General features: G+C 42.2%; 1 protein-coding gene across 2 annotated transcripts in view; it reads right to left on the bottom strand.

Annotated features, from left to right (window-relative positions):
• adgb (androglobin) overlaps window positions 1-14297 on the bottom strand; it is a 116991-nt gene that overhangs the window by 88912 nt on the left and 13782 nt on the right. For both annotated transcript variants that reach the window (XM_045695892.1, XM_045695893.1), the window contains 2 exons: window positions 11359-11498; window positions 6437-6523 (listed from right to left, as the gene is read on the bottom strand). In XM_045695892.1, coding sequence (XP_045551848.1) covers window positions 6437-6523; window positions 11359-11498 — 227 coding nt within the window. The remainder of the gene's footprint in view (window positions 1-6436; window positions 6524-11358; window positions 11499-14297) is intronic.

Below are 14297 nucleotides of genomic sequence, written 5' to 3'. Positions count from 1 at the left end.
TGTGTGGTTGCCTACTCTACCACCTGGGGGCGGCCCGTCAGGAAGTCCAGGATCCAGTTGCAGAGGGAGGTGTTTATTCCCAGGGTCCTTAGCTTAGTGATGAGCTTCGTGGGCACTATGGTGTTGAACGCTGAGCTGTAGTTAATGAACTGCATTCTCACATAGGTGTTCCATTTTGTCCAGGTGAGAAAGGGCAGCGTGGAGTGCGATTGAGATTGCGTCATCTGTGGATCTGTTGGGGTGGTATGCGAATTGGAGTGGGTCTAGGGAGTCCGGGAGGATGCTGTTGATGTGAGCCATGACCAGCCTGTCAAAGCACTTAATGGATACTGACGCGAGTGCCACGGGGTGGTAATCATTTAGGCTGGCTACCTTCGCTTCCTTGGGCACAGGGACTATGGTGGTCTGCTTGAAACATGTAGGTATTACAGACTCGGTCAGGGAGAGGTTGAAAATGTCAGCGAAGACACTTGACAGTTGGTCCGGGCATGCTTTGAGTACATGTCCTGGTAATCCGTCTGGCCCAGCAGCTTTGTTAATGTTGACCTGTTTAAAGGTTTTGTTCACATCAGCTACCGAGAGCGTTATTACACAGTCATCCAGAACAGCTGGTCCTCTCGTGCATGCTTCAGTGTTGCTTACCTCGAAGCGAGCATAAAAGACATTTAGCTCGTCTGGTAGGCTCATGTCACTGGGCAGCTTGTGTCCGGGTTTCCCTTTGTAGTCCGAAATAGTTTTCAAGCCCTGCCACATCCGCCGAGCGTCAGAGCCAGTGTAGTAGGATTCAATCTTAATCCTGTATTGACGATTTGCTTGTTGATGGTTCGTCTGAGGGCGTAGCGGGATTTCTTATAAGCATCCGGATTAGTCTTCCGCTCCTTGAATGCGGCAGCTCTAACCTTTAGCTCGATGTGGATGTTGCCTGTAATCCATGGCTTCTGGTTGGGATATGTACGTACAGTCACTGTGGGGGCGACGTCATCAATGCACTTATTGATGAAGCCGATGACTGAGGTGGTGTATTCCTCAATGTCATTGGATGAATCCCGGAACATATTCCAGTCTGTGCTAGCAAAACAGTCCTGTAGTGTCGCATCTGCGTCATCTGACCACTTCCGTATTGAGCGAGTCACTGGTACTTCCTGCTTTAGTTTTTGCTTGTAAGCAGGAATCAGGAGGACAGAATTATAGTCAGATTTGACAAATGGAGGGCGGGGGAGAGCTTTGTATGCATCTCTGCGTGTGGAGTAAAGGTGGTGTAGGATTTTTTCCCCCTGCTTGCACATGTGACATGCTGGTAAAAATTTGGTAAAATTTATTCAAGTTTGCCTGCATTAAAGTCCCCGGCCACCAGGAGCTGGGTGAGCATTTTCTTCTTTGCTTATGGCCTTATAGAGTTGGTTGAGAGCGGTCTTAGTGCCAGCTTCGCTTTGTGGTGCCAAATAGACGGCTACAAATAATACAGATGAGAACTCTCTTTGTAGATAGTGTGGTCTACAGCTTATCATAAGGTACTCTACCTACGGCGAGCAATACCTCGAGACTACCTTTATATTAGACATCGTGCACCAGCTGTTATTTACAAAAAGACACACATCCCCACCCCTCGTCTTACCAGTGGTAGCGTCTCTGTTCTGCCTGTGCATGGAAAATCCCGCTAGCTCTATATTGTCCGATCTTCGGTCAGCCACGTCTCGGTGAAACATAAGATGTTACAGTTTTTAATTTCCTGTTGGTAGGATAATCTTCATAGTAGGTCATCAATTTTATTTTCTGATCATATTACTCATGTGCTAGCCTCCTGTTAAGGATAGGGCTGATTTCAAGGTTTTACTGCTAACCTACAAAGCATTACATGGGCTTGCTCCTACCTATCTCTCCAAGTTGGTCCTGCAGTACATACCTACACATACGCTTCAGTCACAAGACACTGGCCTCCTTGTCGTCGCTAGAAATTCTAAGCAAACAGCTGGAGGCACTGGTTTCTCCTATAGAGCTACATTTTTATGGAATGGTCTTCCTATCCATATGAGTGACGCAGACTCGGTCTCGACCTTTAAGTCTTTACTGAAGACTTATCTCTTCAGTAGGTAATATGATTGAAAGCAGTCTGAACCAGGGGGTGCGAAGGTGAACGGCAATGCACTGGAACGGATGAACCACCGATGCTGTCTCTGCCTGACGGGCTCCAGTCTCTCCACTGAGATTATCTGCCTCTGACCCTACAACGGGGGCTGAGTCACTGGTTTACTATTGCTCTTCCATGCTGTCACTTGAGTGGGTTGAGTCACTGACGTGATCTTCCTGTCCGGTTGTGCGCCCCCTCATGCAGTGGAGGAGATCTTTGTGGGCTACACTCAGCCTTGTCTCAGGTTAGTAAGTTGGTGGTCTGTTGATATCCCTCTAGTGGTATGGGGGCTGTGCTTTGGCAAAGTGGGTGGGGTTATATCCTGCCTGGTTGGCACTGTCCCGGAGTATTGTCGGACGAGGCCACAGTGTCCCCCGACCCCCCCGTCTCAGCCTCCAGTATCTATGATGCAACAGTCTATGTGCCGGGGGGCTAGGATCAGTCTGTTATATCTGGTGTAATTCTCCGGTGTCCTGTGCAAATTTAAGTATGCTCCCTCTAATTCTCTCTCTCTCCCTCCTCCCGGAGGACCTGAGCCCTAGGACCATGCCTCAGGACTACCTGGCCTGATGATTCCTGGCTTTCCACTGTCCACCTGGTCGTTTGTTGCTCCAGTTTCAACTGTTCTGCCTATGGCTATGGAACCCTGACTTGTTCACCGGATGTGTTACCTTGTCCCAGACCTGCTGTTTTCGACTCTCTTTCTACCGCACATGCTGTCTCGACCTCTGAATGCTTGGTTATGAAAAGCCAACTGACATATACTCCTAAGGTACTGACCAGTTGCACCCCATACAACCACTGTGATTATTATTAAACCCTGCTGGTTATCTATGAACGTTTGAACATCTTAAAGAACAATCTGGCCTTAATGGCCATGTACTCTTATAATCTCCACCCGGCACAGTCAGAAGAGTACTGGCCACCCCTCAAAAGCCTGGATTCTTCCTAGGTTCCTGGAGTTTTTCCTAGCTACCGTGCTTCTTCATCTGCATTTCTTGCTGTTTGGGGTTTTAAGCTGGGTTTCTGTATAGCACTTTGTGACATCGAATGATGTAAAAAGGGCTTTATAAATAAAAATTGTTTTAATTCAATACAAAACCTAGGAGGCTGATGGTTCTCACCTCCTTCCACTGACTTAAACAATAATTATGACAACTTCCAGAGGACATCCTCCAACTTATCAGAGCTTTTGCAGTATGAACTAACATCTTGTCCATCTAATCAAAGTATCAGAGAATGAATCAAGCACTGAAAACATAATCTATAACTAGCTACCACTGCAGTGAATAAAGTGTGCTGAGTAGTTGACTCAAAGAGAGAGATACAATAGTTGAACAGTTTTGAACAATTCATTTCTTAAAAAATGATTGAGAAGCAGCAGAGAGAAAGAAAGATTGCAAGCTATATTTCATTGTATTTTTTTCTTCTCGGTTTACCTTTCAATTCCTTAGCTAATGCAGGTAATTTAGCCTACTCAACAACCTGACTCAAACAGAGAGGAATGCTATTTATGATAGCTAGCAGGCTAAGGCTATCCAACACGGCATTTCTTCCATGTCAAGATAAGCTTTCGGATTCATTAATGTGTTGCCACCGGGGCCCGCCAGTGTAACTGCTAGCTATACAGTCGTGGCCAAAAGTTTTGAGAATGACACACATCTTCATTTTCACAAAGTCTGCTGTTTCAGTGTCTTTAGATATTTTTGACAGATGTTACTATGGAATACTGAAGTATAATTACAAGCATTTCATAAGTGTCAAAGGCTTTTATTGACAATTACATGAAGTTGATGCAAAGAGTCAATATTTGCAGTCTTGACCCTTCTTTTTCAAGACCTCTACAATTCGCCCTGGCATGCTGTCAATTAACTTCTGGGCCACATCCTGACTGATGGCAGCCCATTCTTGCATAATCAATGCTTGGAGTTTGTCAGAATTTGTGGGTTTTTGTTTGTCCACCCGCCTCTTGAGGATTGACCACAAGTTCTCAATGGGATTAAGGTCTGGGGAGTTTTCTGACGACGGACCCAAAATATCGATGTTTTGTTCCCCGAGCCACTTAGTTATCACTTTTGCCTTAAGGCAAGGTGCTCCATCGTGCTGGAAAAGGCATTGTTCATCACCAAACTGTTCCTGGATGGTTGGGAGAAGTTGCTCTCGGAGGATGTGTTGGTACCATTCTTTATTCATGGCTGTGCTCTTAGGAAAAATTGTGAGTGAGCCCACTCCCTTGGCTGAGAAGCTACCCCACACATGAATGGTCTCAGGATGCTTTACTGTCGGCATGACACAGGACTGATGGTAGCGCTCACCTTGTCTTCTCCGGACAAGCTTTTTTCCGGATGCCCCAAACAATCGGAAACGGGATTCATCAGAGAAAAAGACTTTACCCCAGTCCTCAGCAGTCCAATCCCTGTACCTTTTGCAGAATATCAGTCTGTCCCTGATGTTTTTCCTGGAGTGAAGTGGCTTCTTTGCTGCCCTTCTTGACACCAGGCCATCCTCCAAAAGTCTTCGCCTCACTGTGCGTGCAGATGCACTCACACCTGCCTGCTGCCATTCCTGAGCAAGCTCTGTACTGGTGGTGCCCCAATCCCGCATCTGAATTACATTTAGGAGACGGTCCTGGCGCTTGCTGGACTTTCTTGGGTGCCCTGAAGCCTTCTTCACAACAATTGAACTGCTCTTCTTGAAATTCTTGATGATCCGATAAATGGTTGACTTTGGTGCAATCTTACTGGCAGCAATATCCTTGCCTGTGAAGCCCTTTTTGTGCAAAGCAATGATGATGGCACGTGTTTCCTTCCAGGTAACCATGGTTGACAGAGGAAGAACAATGATTCCAAGCACCACCCTGTTATTTGAACTCAATCAGCATGACAGAGTGATTGATATCCAGCCGTGTCCTCGTCAACACTCACACCTGTGTTAACGAGAGAATCACTGATATGATGGCAAAGAGGGACTTTGCAATTAATCTGATCACTCTTCATAACATTCTGGAGTATATGCAAATTGCCATCATACAAACTGAGGCAGCAGACTTTGTGAAAATTAATATTTGTGTCATTCTCAAAACTTTTGGCCACGACTGTACACTATACTGTGTGATTGTACACATGGATTGGATTGTGGGTTAACTAACACGTTAGCTAATATGGTGACAAAAATGTGTTAATTGTATTTAGCTTGGAGTGGTTTTTAAACTTGGTCACAGACAGCTGTTGTGTTCTGAAGTCCACAAGCGAAGGAAAAAGGTGAGAGGAGAGGGCTTGAATGCAAAATGGAATTATACAACGAGCAAAGTGATGATTCTGTACGTGGCTGCTATGTAAGTGAACTGTGTGTGCAGGTGATCAGGGGTATATTCATTCCTCCGATTCTGTTAGAAAACTTTTTTTAAACTGAAGCAAACGGAATGAAACAGGGATGGACCTACCTGAATTTGTCCGAGAGAAACTTGTTAAAGTTGCAAAACACAATGTTTTGGAACTGTTTGGACTAATGATTACACCCAAGATCAGCGAGATGCAGGCAAGAGTGTGCAAGGCGGTATTGAATGTGTCGCAGTCTGTCACCTTGATTAATCCAATTCGTCTCCTGACCTGTGCACCTACATTATAAACGTTCATTTGTAGGCTAGGTTGTAACAACCTCATTATGGGTATAGGGAAAATTAGAGCATCATGTAGTAGCCTAAACCTATCGATGTTACATTAAGCTGTGGGAATTGAATATGAATGACAGTCATCCAATATGCTGTAATAGAAAAAACTAAATGTGTCCTCCTTTATCTTAAATGGCACCGGCCGGCACCGGTGTGTTCCCACCCCCATCCAGGTTTAACATGGAGAAAATTACAATGGGACCTCCCACAGCCCCTTGACCCCTGTAGAACAGACACACTAACACTAGCCTGGTGGGTGTGTGTGCCTCAGCACCCTGACTGTGTTGGCTGATAGGTTTCCCAGGGGGTCCACTAACAACAGCTAACCTGCTGAGGTGGAGAGAACAACACCCTCCTGCTTCCCCGAACACAGTTTATTCAAGAGAAGGCAAGCCCCTGCACTGCAGTCCCTCACTGCATCCACTTTCGACTGCAGGTACCAGGCCTTATAGGTCAAAATGGACTGCTTGGTTTTAACAACATCAACAGAGAATATTCTATTGTATAAAACAAAGATCTAATAAAGTGTGGATGTGAAAAACTAAAGCTACAAGACGAGGAGAACCCTACTTCAATGAACAGAAAGAGAACAGGAAGAATAGATGAGAAGAGAAGAGATAAGTGAATGATGACCCTACTGTAGAGGGATGAGTTCAGGAATCCATCCGGTCAAAGCATGGATGACAGTGAAGTCTCCCAGCTCCTTCCTCTGTCCTGACACCACACTGAAACACAAACACACATATACTGTTCACACACACATTACAGCACAATGTACAAAACACACATTAGGAAACCACAGCTAAATTGACTCCTATAGTTCCGGCTAACACACACACACACACACACACAGTATCACAGCAGGGAGATTTGACCTAGCAGCAATTGGAAGGGATAGTCAGAGACAGACAGTAGCTTCTCAGGCTTAAAGAGGAAAAGTAATTTCATGCTTGATTGTTTATGAAATACACAAACACAGAAGTTGATTTCAGAGAAACCCTGGGAACTCCGTTATATGTGTGTGTGTGTGTGTGTACAGGTGTCCTGGTAGTGTTTTTGAACTGAAACAGATGTTTGTGTGTCTAATTGCACCTCATGGGACACTGTGCCCAACCTGTTCAGTAGACAGTAATGAATCGCAAAATGAAAGTTGATCAATGTTTACTGTATGTCCTTACTCAATATCTAACACTGAAAAACTATAAACCATCCTAAAATTGTGACTGAGCTCCATACTGTGCTCCACTGTATTTTCTATAAAAAGCACACCAACAAAAATGGATATTGAAGATTCAAGATTTAGACTATGCTTTTATGACAGACACATGGTAAAAGTTTTTTCAGAGCTTTATCTCCTTTGAACTTTCACTGGGGGTTATAAAAGATTCACAAGCAGAGAGAAAACAGATTTCCTGGATGAGATGAAACATTTATGTCCCAACCTTTGACAACCATAAAACCACAACATACAGTAAATCCTACAATTACATGCACGCACAAGCCACCAAATTGTAGAGTGACAGACCAGGGAATTGACCCACTGTGTCTGTTTCTACAACGCCAACAAAATAGCCCAGCAGTGTGTTTGTGCGTGTGTGTGTGTGCTGCTGTAGTGCTTTGTTTACTTACCTTCCCTATCATGTACAGTAATAAAGTCCTGTGTAAACATATGGGAGGTATACTGGGGCTGAAATGAATGGCCTAAGGTGGTCTAGCGGTCTAAGCCACCTCCTCTGGTGCCAGTGTTTCCCCAAGCATTTTTTTTCAGAAGCGGTGGCAAAGGTAATATTTTTTTGGTAGAACGACTGTATGAAGGTCACTTCTGGTGACTTTTTAATAGGACAATCTACTCCAAAATGCATGAAAACGTAATTATGTTGACAACATCAGAAAAATACTGCAACAGATGAGACCACCTGCCTTGTAGGGAGATGAGGAGCAAGTGTTGGTTGTGTGCTCCTGGCTCTCATTTTCCGCCAATGCTCATTCTGTTTTTCTACAAATAAACAGTACCAGTAAAAAGTTTGAACACACCCACTCATTCAAGGGTTTTTATTTATTTTTATTATGTAGAATAATAGTGAAGACATCAAAACTATGAAATAACACATATGGTATCATGTAGTAACCAAAAATGTGTTAAACAAATCTAAATATATTTTAAATTTGAGATTCTTCAAATGGCCACCCTTTGCCTTGATGACAGCTTTGCACACTCTTGGCATTCTCTCAACCTGCTTAAGGAATGTAAAGCACCCTAACACCATCACACCTTCTCCTCAAAGCTTCACGGGGGGAAGCACACATGCGGAGATCATCCGTTCACCTACTCCGCGTCTCAAAAAGACTAGGCAGTTGGACTCATCAGACCAAAGGACAGATTTCGACTGGTCTAATGTCTATTGCTCGTGTTTCTTTGCCCAAGCAAGTCTCTTCTTATTATTGTTGTCCTTTAGTAGTGGTTTCTTTGCAGCAATTCGACCATGAAGGCCTGATTCACACAGTCTCCTCTGAACAGTTGATGTTGAGATGTATATGTTACTTGAACTCTGTGTAGCATTTATTTAGGCTGAAATTTCTGATGAAATTTCAGGGTCCGTCATGGTCTGGGGCGGTGTGTCACAGCATCATCGGACTGAGCTTGTTGTCATTGCAGGCAATCTCAACGCTGTGCGTTACAGGGAAGACATCCTCCTCCCTCATGTGGTACCCATCCTGCAAGCTCATCCTGACATGACCCTCCAGCATGACAATGCCACCAGCCATACTGTTCGTTCTGTGCGTGATTTCCTGCAAGACAGGAATGTCAGTGTTCTGCCATGGCCAGCGAAGAGCCCGGATCTCAATCCCATTGAGCACGTCTGGGACCTGTTGGATTGGAGGGTGAGGGCTAGGGTCATTCCCACCAGAAATGTCCAGGAACTTGCAGGTGCCTTGGTGGAAGAGTGGGGTAACATCTCACAGCAAGAATTGTCAAATCTGGTGCAGTCCATGAGGAAAAGATGCACTGCAGCATTTAATGCAGCTGGTGGCCACACCAGATAATGACTGTTACTTTTGATTTTAACCCCCTCCCTTTGTTCAGGGACACATTATTCCAGTTCTGTTAGTCACATGTCTGTGGAACTTGTTCAGTTTATGTCTCAGTTGTTGAATATTGTTATGTTCATACAAATATTTACACGTTAAGTTTGCTGAAAGTAAACACAGTTGACAGTGAGAGGACGTTTCTTTTTTTACATGATTTTTACAGTTTACATGATTCCATGTTTTTTTTTTCATAGTTTTGATGTCCACTATTATTCTACAATGTAGAAAATAGTAAAAATAAAGAAAAACCCTTGAATGAGTAGGTGTGTCCAAACTTTTCACTGGTACTGTATGTTAAAACTTGTCACTGATCTTAAATGGTTTAGTGCAAGATTTTGCCAATTAAGCCATTTTTCGACTTACCCAGTCAGATTAACTAATGGGTAACATTATGTATGTCTCTGTTTGCAGTTTGAAGGAAGTTGAAGGTAGTTTTGCGAGACACTGCTAACTAGCATTAGCACAATGACTGGAAGTCGATGGGAATGTGTAGACCTTTAATCATTGTGCTAATGCTAGTTAAAATTATATCAATGAGTTAATTTGACTCTGTGTAAGTAGAAAAAGGGTTTAATTGTGCTAATGCTAGTTAGTAATTGCGCCAACGCTATTTAGAAACTTTCTTCAAACTGCACACAGAGACATAAAAATGGTATCCATGAGTTCATTTGACTCTGTGTAACTAGAAAAAGGGCTTAATTGCCAAAGTCTCGCACTATTGCATAAATATATAAATAAATAAAAATTATACAAGTTTTATTTATTATGATTATTTTGTCTGCAACGATTTAGCAGCAGCAGGGCACTGCTGCTAAATGAATGTACTTTAGGGGAAAGACTAGGTGCACATAATATACCGCTGCAGCATGGGTTCGATTCCGGCCTACTGGAATTTCAGCACACTCTCCTCTATCTTCCCGCTCTACTTCTGTCCTATCCAATAATAAAAAAATAAAAATAAAAATAAAAAAATGAATGAGAGTTATGCTTTCTAAGCACCGTGGTAGTACTATGGACTGATAATAGGGTGTGTGCCAGGGGAGAACGGCTACCACCTCTCATTGAAGCTATGGAAGTTCAATGCCGACCTTGGACCTGCAGGCATTGTTTAAAGATAAAAGGATCCCCTATTATAGTAAATGGAAAAATGTCAATCTTTGTGGTCAATCTTTGTGTACATATTTTTTGGGGGGGACAAAAATGGTGCCAATAATTGCTTCTAATACACCAGATGCATGTCCTTGAACTGATTTATAAAAAAATTAAAAAATTGCACATTTAGTTGCTGATGGCAGTCTGCAGTACCCAGTTTGGCCTTCAACTTGAGTTACTCAATGAGAGAGGGTAACACAGAGCCTGCAACGTCACTTCCTGGAGTTGCTCAAACTGTGCATGTTATGTCTCCATGAGACGCCGTCTTAACCGACTTCATTTGACTTCAATGCGGTATTGAGTCTTCACATAGGAATGAAAGAAATACTACAGTTTACTATAGAATACTACAGTACTTACTATAGAATTCTGTAGTAAACTGTAGTATACTGTAAAACTGTATACTGCAAAAACACACTTTTTTAACTATGGTAAATACAAAAGTATTTAATTTGCCCATTTCTCCAGTAGGTGGTTCCACAAGAAGAAAGCTTCTACTTCTATGTCAAAGATAATACAATAAATACACTCTAGTAAATACTACAGTGATATCAGAAATATCTGAAATATCTGAAAAAAACACTACAGTAAATACTGCAGTATATTACAGTGCACAAAAACACTACAGTAAATACTACAATCCGCAAAAACACTACATTAGTTACAATAATATATACTACAGTTTGTTTTACTACAGTATTCATACTATAGCTAGTGGCAAAATGTGACTTTTTGTGACCCAATCAAATTCACATAGAAGTAAAGATATATCGTTATACTTGAAAGCAAGTCTAAGAAGCAGTAGATCTTTTCTATGTCCACTATTTATATGCTTCCCATTCTTAAGTTTTGTTTTTGTGTCTTTTACACCAGCTTCAAACCTCTGAAACAATATTTTTGGTTATGGAAAATCTATTTCACAGCGGTTTAGATGGTACAATGATTCTCTACACTATACTATCACATAAACTGAAATGGCGGAGCAATTTCTGCATAGTGCAACTTTAACTGTAAATACTACAATATTCTACAGTTTACTAAAGTAAATGCTACAGTATTCACTGTAGTGTTTCTGCAGACTTTGGTCCGCAAAAACACTACAGTCAATACAACAGTAAAGTCCGCAAAAACACAAGTGAATACTATAGTATTTATACCAGAGTATACTATAGTATTTTTTCATATGGGTGGTGTCACATGATCGATGGCTTTGTCAATTCATATACACAGTCATTGTATTGAAGTTGATTGTTGGTTTGTGTCCCCTCTTTAGGGTGGTTTTGAGGTTTCAGTAGGATTTAACTATGATTGAACTCACTCTGTGTTGGCCAGTTTAATGATGGCCTTGGCCAGCAGCATGGGCCACAGCTCTGATTGGTTGGTGGTGGCAGGAAGCAGCAGGTTGTTGTCCTCATCAAATGGCAACGCATCGTCCACCATGATCTTCCTCCAGCAGCCCTGACAGAAGGGGGAGAAAAAAAAGAGCGAACAGATGAGGGAACAATAGAGCGAGAGGAGGAGGGGAGAAAGAAGGCAAGGAAGAGAGAGCAATAGAAATTGGAAATTGACAGAGAACAGTGGGTTTCATTTACCAGCCCATTACAGTAACAATACTTTCAGTGTATCGTTCTTTATTCTTTAGATTTGATTAATAGGCTGGATATAATCAAATTTCCACTGACCAGGCAGTCAATGTTGAGACAACGGCAGAATATGGGAGTGTTGACTTCAATCGATTTGCTATTTAAAACAAGAACGACTGGTCTGTGCTAGCGCTGTGTAGGCATCCATTGTCCATTTGTCATGTAGGTACTGTATTTGATAGTAGCACCCTTGAGTATGATTCACACACACCAGAGAGCATTACCACAGTTATTAAATGCAGACGGGAAGAGATGAAAAAGCGGTGAGCTGGGACTCACACAGCACAAATGCCAAGTGAAAATCTTCCTAGGAACCCCATTTATTTTTCATTCATAACCCATTTAGCGATTGAAGATGGACATTCCTACTCCCACCATTCCATTTACCCTGCCTCTCTCCTTCTAGGAATCCATATGCGCTCTTCAACCCAGTGGCAGACAGGCAGCCTCTCAGTGTTCTCTATGTCCACTGGCTGTCTGTGGGAGTTACAGTGTAATACAGTGGCGTGCAGCTTCAGTCTTTAGACGCACAGTGTAATCTGACTGACTGACTGATCACAGCTGTGCCTCTCTCTCTGTCTCATTGTCCTCCCCCCATCCTAATCATCACCCTCAGGAGCTGCTCAACCTTTCTGCAGATGAGACTGGACAGGGTGTGAAGGAGCTAACTTCATTAAGAGAGAGGGAGAGATGCAGAGGGGACGAGAGAAAGAGACGGGAAGAAAGAAAGAAAGAAAGAAAGAAAGAAAGAAAGAAAGAAAGAAAGAAAGAACGAACGAACGAAAGAAAGGAGGATGGCGTATTATGTCTCCTTATCCATCTGTTAGCATGCTAGTGTTGGCACGGGAGCTGCTGCCTCCAATCTTGTCAGCCTGCCAGTGAGTTTAACTGTTACATTCGAGAGAAAGAGACGGGAAGAAAGAAAGAAAGAAAGAAAGAAAGAAAGAAAGAAAGAAAGAAAGAAAGAAAGAAAGAAAGAAAGAAAGAAAGAAAGAAAGAAAGAAAGAAAGAAAGAAAGAAAGAAAGAAGGATGGCGTATTATGTCTCCTTATCCATCTGTTAGCATGCTAGTTTTAGCATGGGAGCTGCTGCCTCCAATCTTGTCAGCCTGCCAGTGAGTTTAACTGTTACATTCTCTCGTCCTCCTATACTTCTATACCTCACAATCTCTTTGTTATTGTTGTGATTGATACGTTCCAAAACATCTCTTTTCGACATCGAAAATCCAACGATTTGATAAAAATGGAATAGGCCTATCTTCACCACCCGAGAATAGTAGACAAACACAATACAAGTTTAGGAAATATATGACCCACACTCCTAAAGACTATTTGCAAATACAGTCTCATGACTGTGAGCATCGTCACAGACCAGACAAAACAAAGTGTGTGGTAGACCTACAGTGCCTTCAGAAAGTATTCATATCCCTTGACTTATTACACATTTTGTTGTGAATTCAAAATGGATACATTCTTTTTTCACACATCTACACACAATACCCCATAATGAGACAGTGAAAACATATTTTTAGAACATTTTGCAAATGCATTGAAAATGAAATACAGAAATATCTAATTTAAATACGTTTTCACACCCCTGAGTTATTACTTTGTAGAGGCACATTTCTGAGTAAGTCTCAAGCGCATTCCACACCTAGATTGTACAACATTTGCCCATTATTATTTTCTAAATTCTTCAAGCTCTGTCAAATTGGTTGTTGATCATTGCTAGACAACCATTTTCAGGTATTGCAATAGTTTTTCAGGAAGTTTTAAGTCAAAACTGTAACTTGACAACTCAGGAACATTCACTGTCTTCTTGGTAAGGAACTCCAGTTTAGATTTGGCCTTGTGTTTTAGGTTATTGCCCTACTAAAAGGTGAATTAATTTCCCAGTGTCTGGTGGAAAGCACACTGAACCCAGTTTTTCTCTAGGGTTTTGCCTGTGCTTATAGTAGCTCCGATCTGTTTCTTTTTATACTGAAAAACTCCCCAGCCCTTAATGATTACAAGCATAACCATAACATGATGCAACCACCACTATGCTTGAAAAATATGGAAAGTGGTACTCAGTAATGTGTTTGTGTTGTATTGGATTTGCCCCAAAACATAACACTTTGTAGTCAGGACAAAAGTGAATTGCTTTGCCACATTTTTTGTAATATTACTTTAGTGCAGGGGTGGGCAATTCCAGTCCTCGAGGGCCTGATTGGTGACACAGTTTGCCCCAGCTAACACACCTGACTCCAATAATCACCTAATCATGATCTTCAGCTTAGAATGCAATTTGATTAGGGATGGAGAAAAAGTGTGACACCAATCAGGCCCTCGAGGACTGGAGTTGCCCACCCCTGCTTTAGTGCCTTTTATTTTGTACAGGCTTCCTTCTTTTCATTCTGACTTAGGTTAGTATTGTGGACTAAGTATAATGTTGTTGATACATCCTCAGTTCTCTCCTATATTAGCCATTAAACTCTAACTGTTTTCCTGTCACCATTGGCCTCAATGTGAAATCCCTAACCGGTTTCGTTCCTCTCTGGTAACTGAGTTAGGAAGGAGGCCTGCATCTTTGTAGTGACTGGGTGTATTGATATACCATGCAAATTGTAATGAAT

The sequence above is a fragment of the Salmo salar genome, chromosome ssa15 (assembly GCF_905237065.1).
Source record: "Salmo salar chromosome ssa15, Ssal_v3.1, whole genome shotgun sequence".
Taxonomy (NCBI): domain Eukaryota; kingdom Metazoa; phylum Chordata; class Actinopteri; order Salmoniformes; family Salmonidae; genus Salmo; species Salmo salar.
This window is presented reverse-complemented; position numbering and strand designations above follow the sequence as displayed.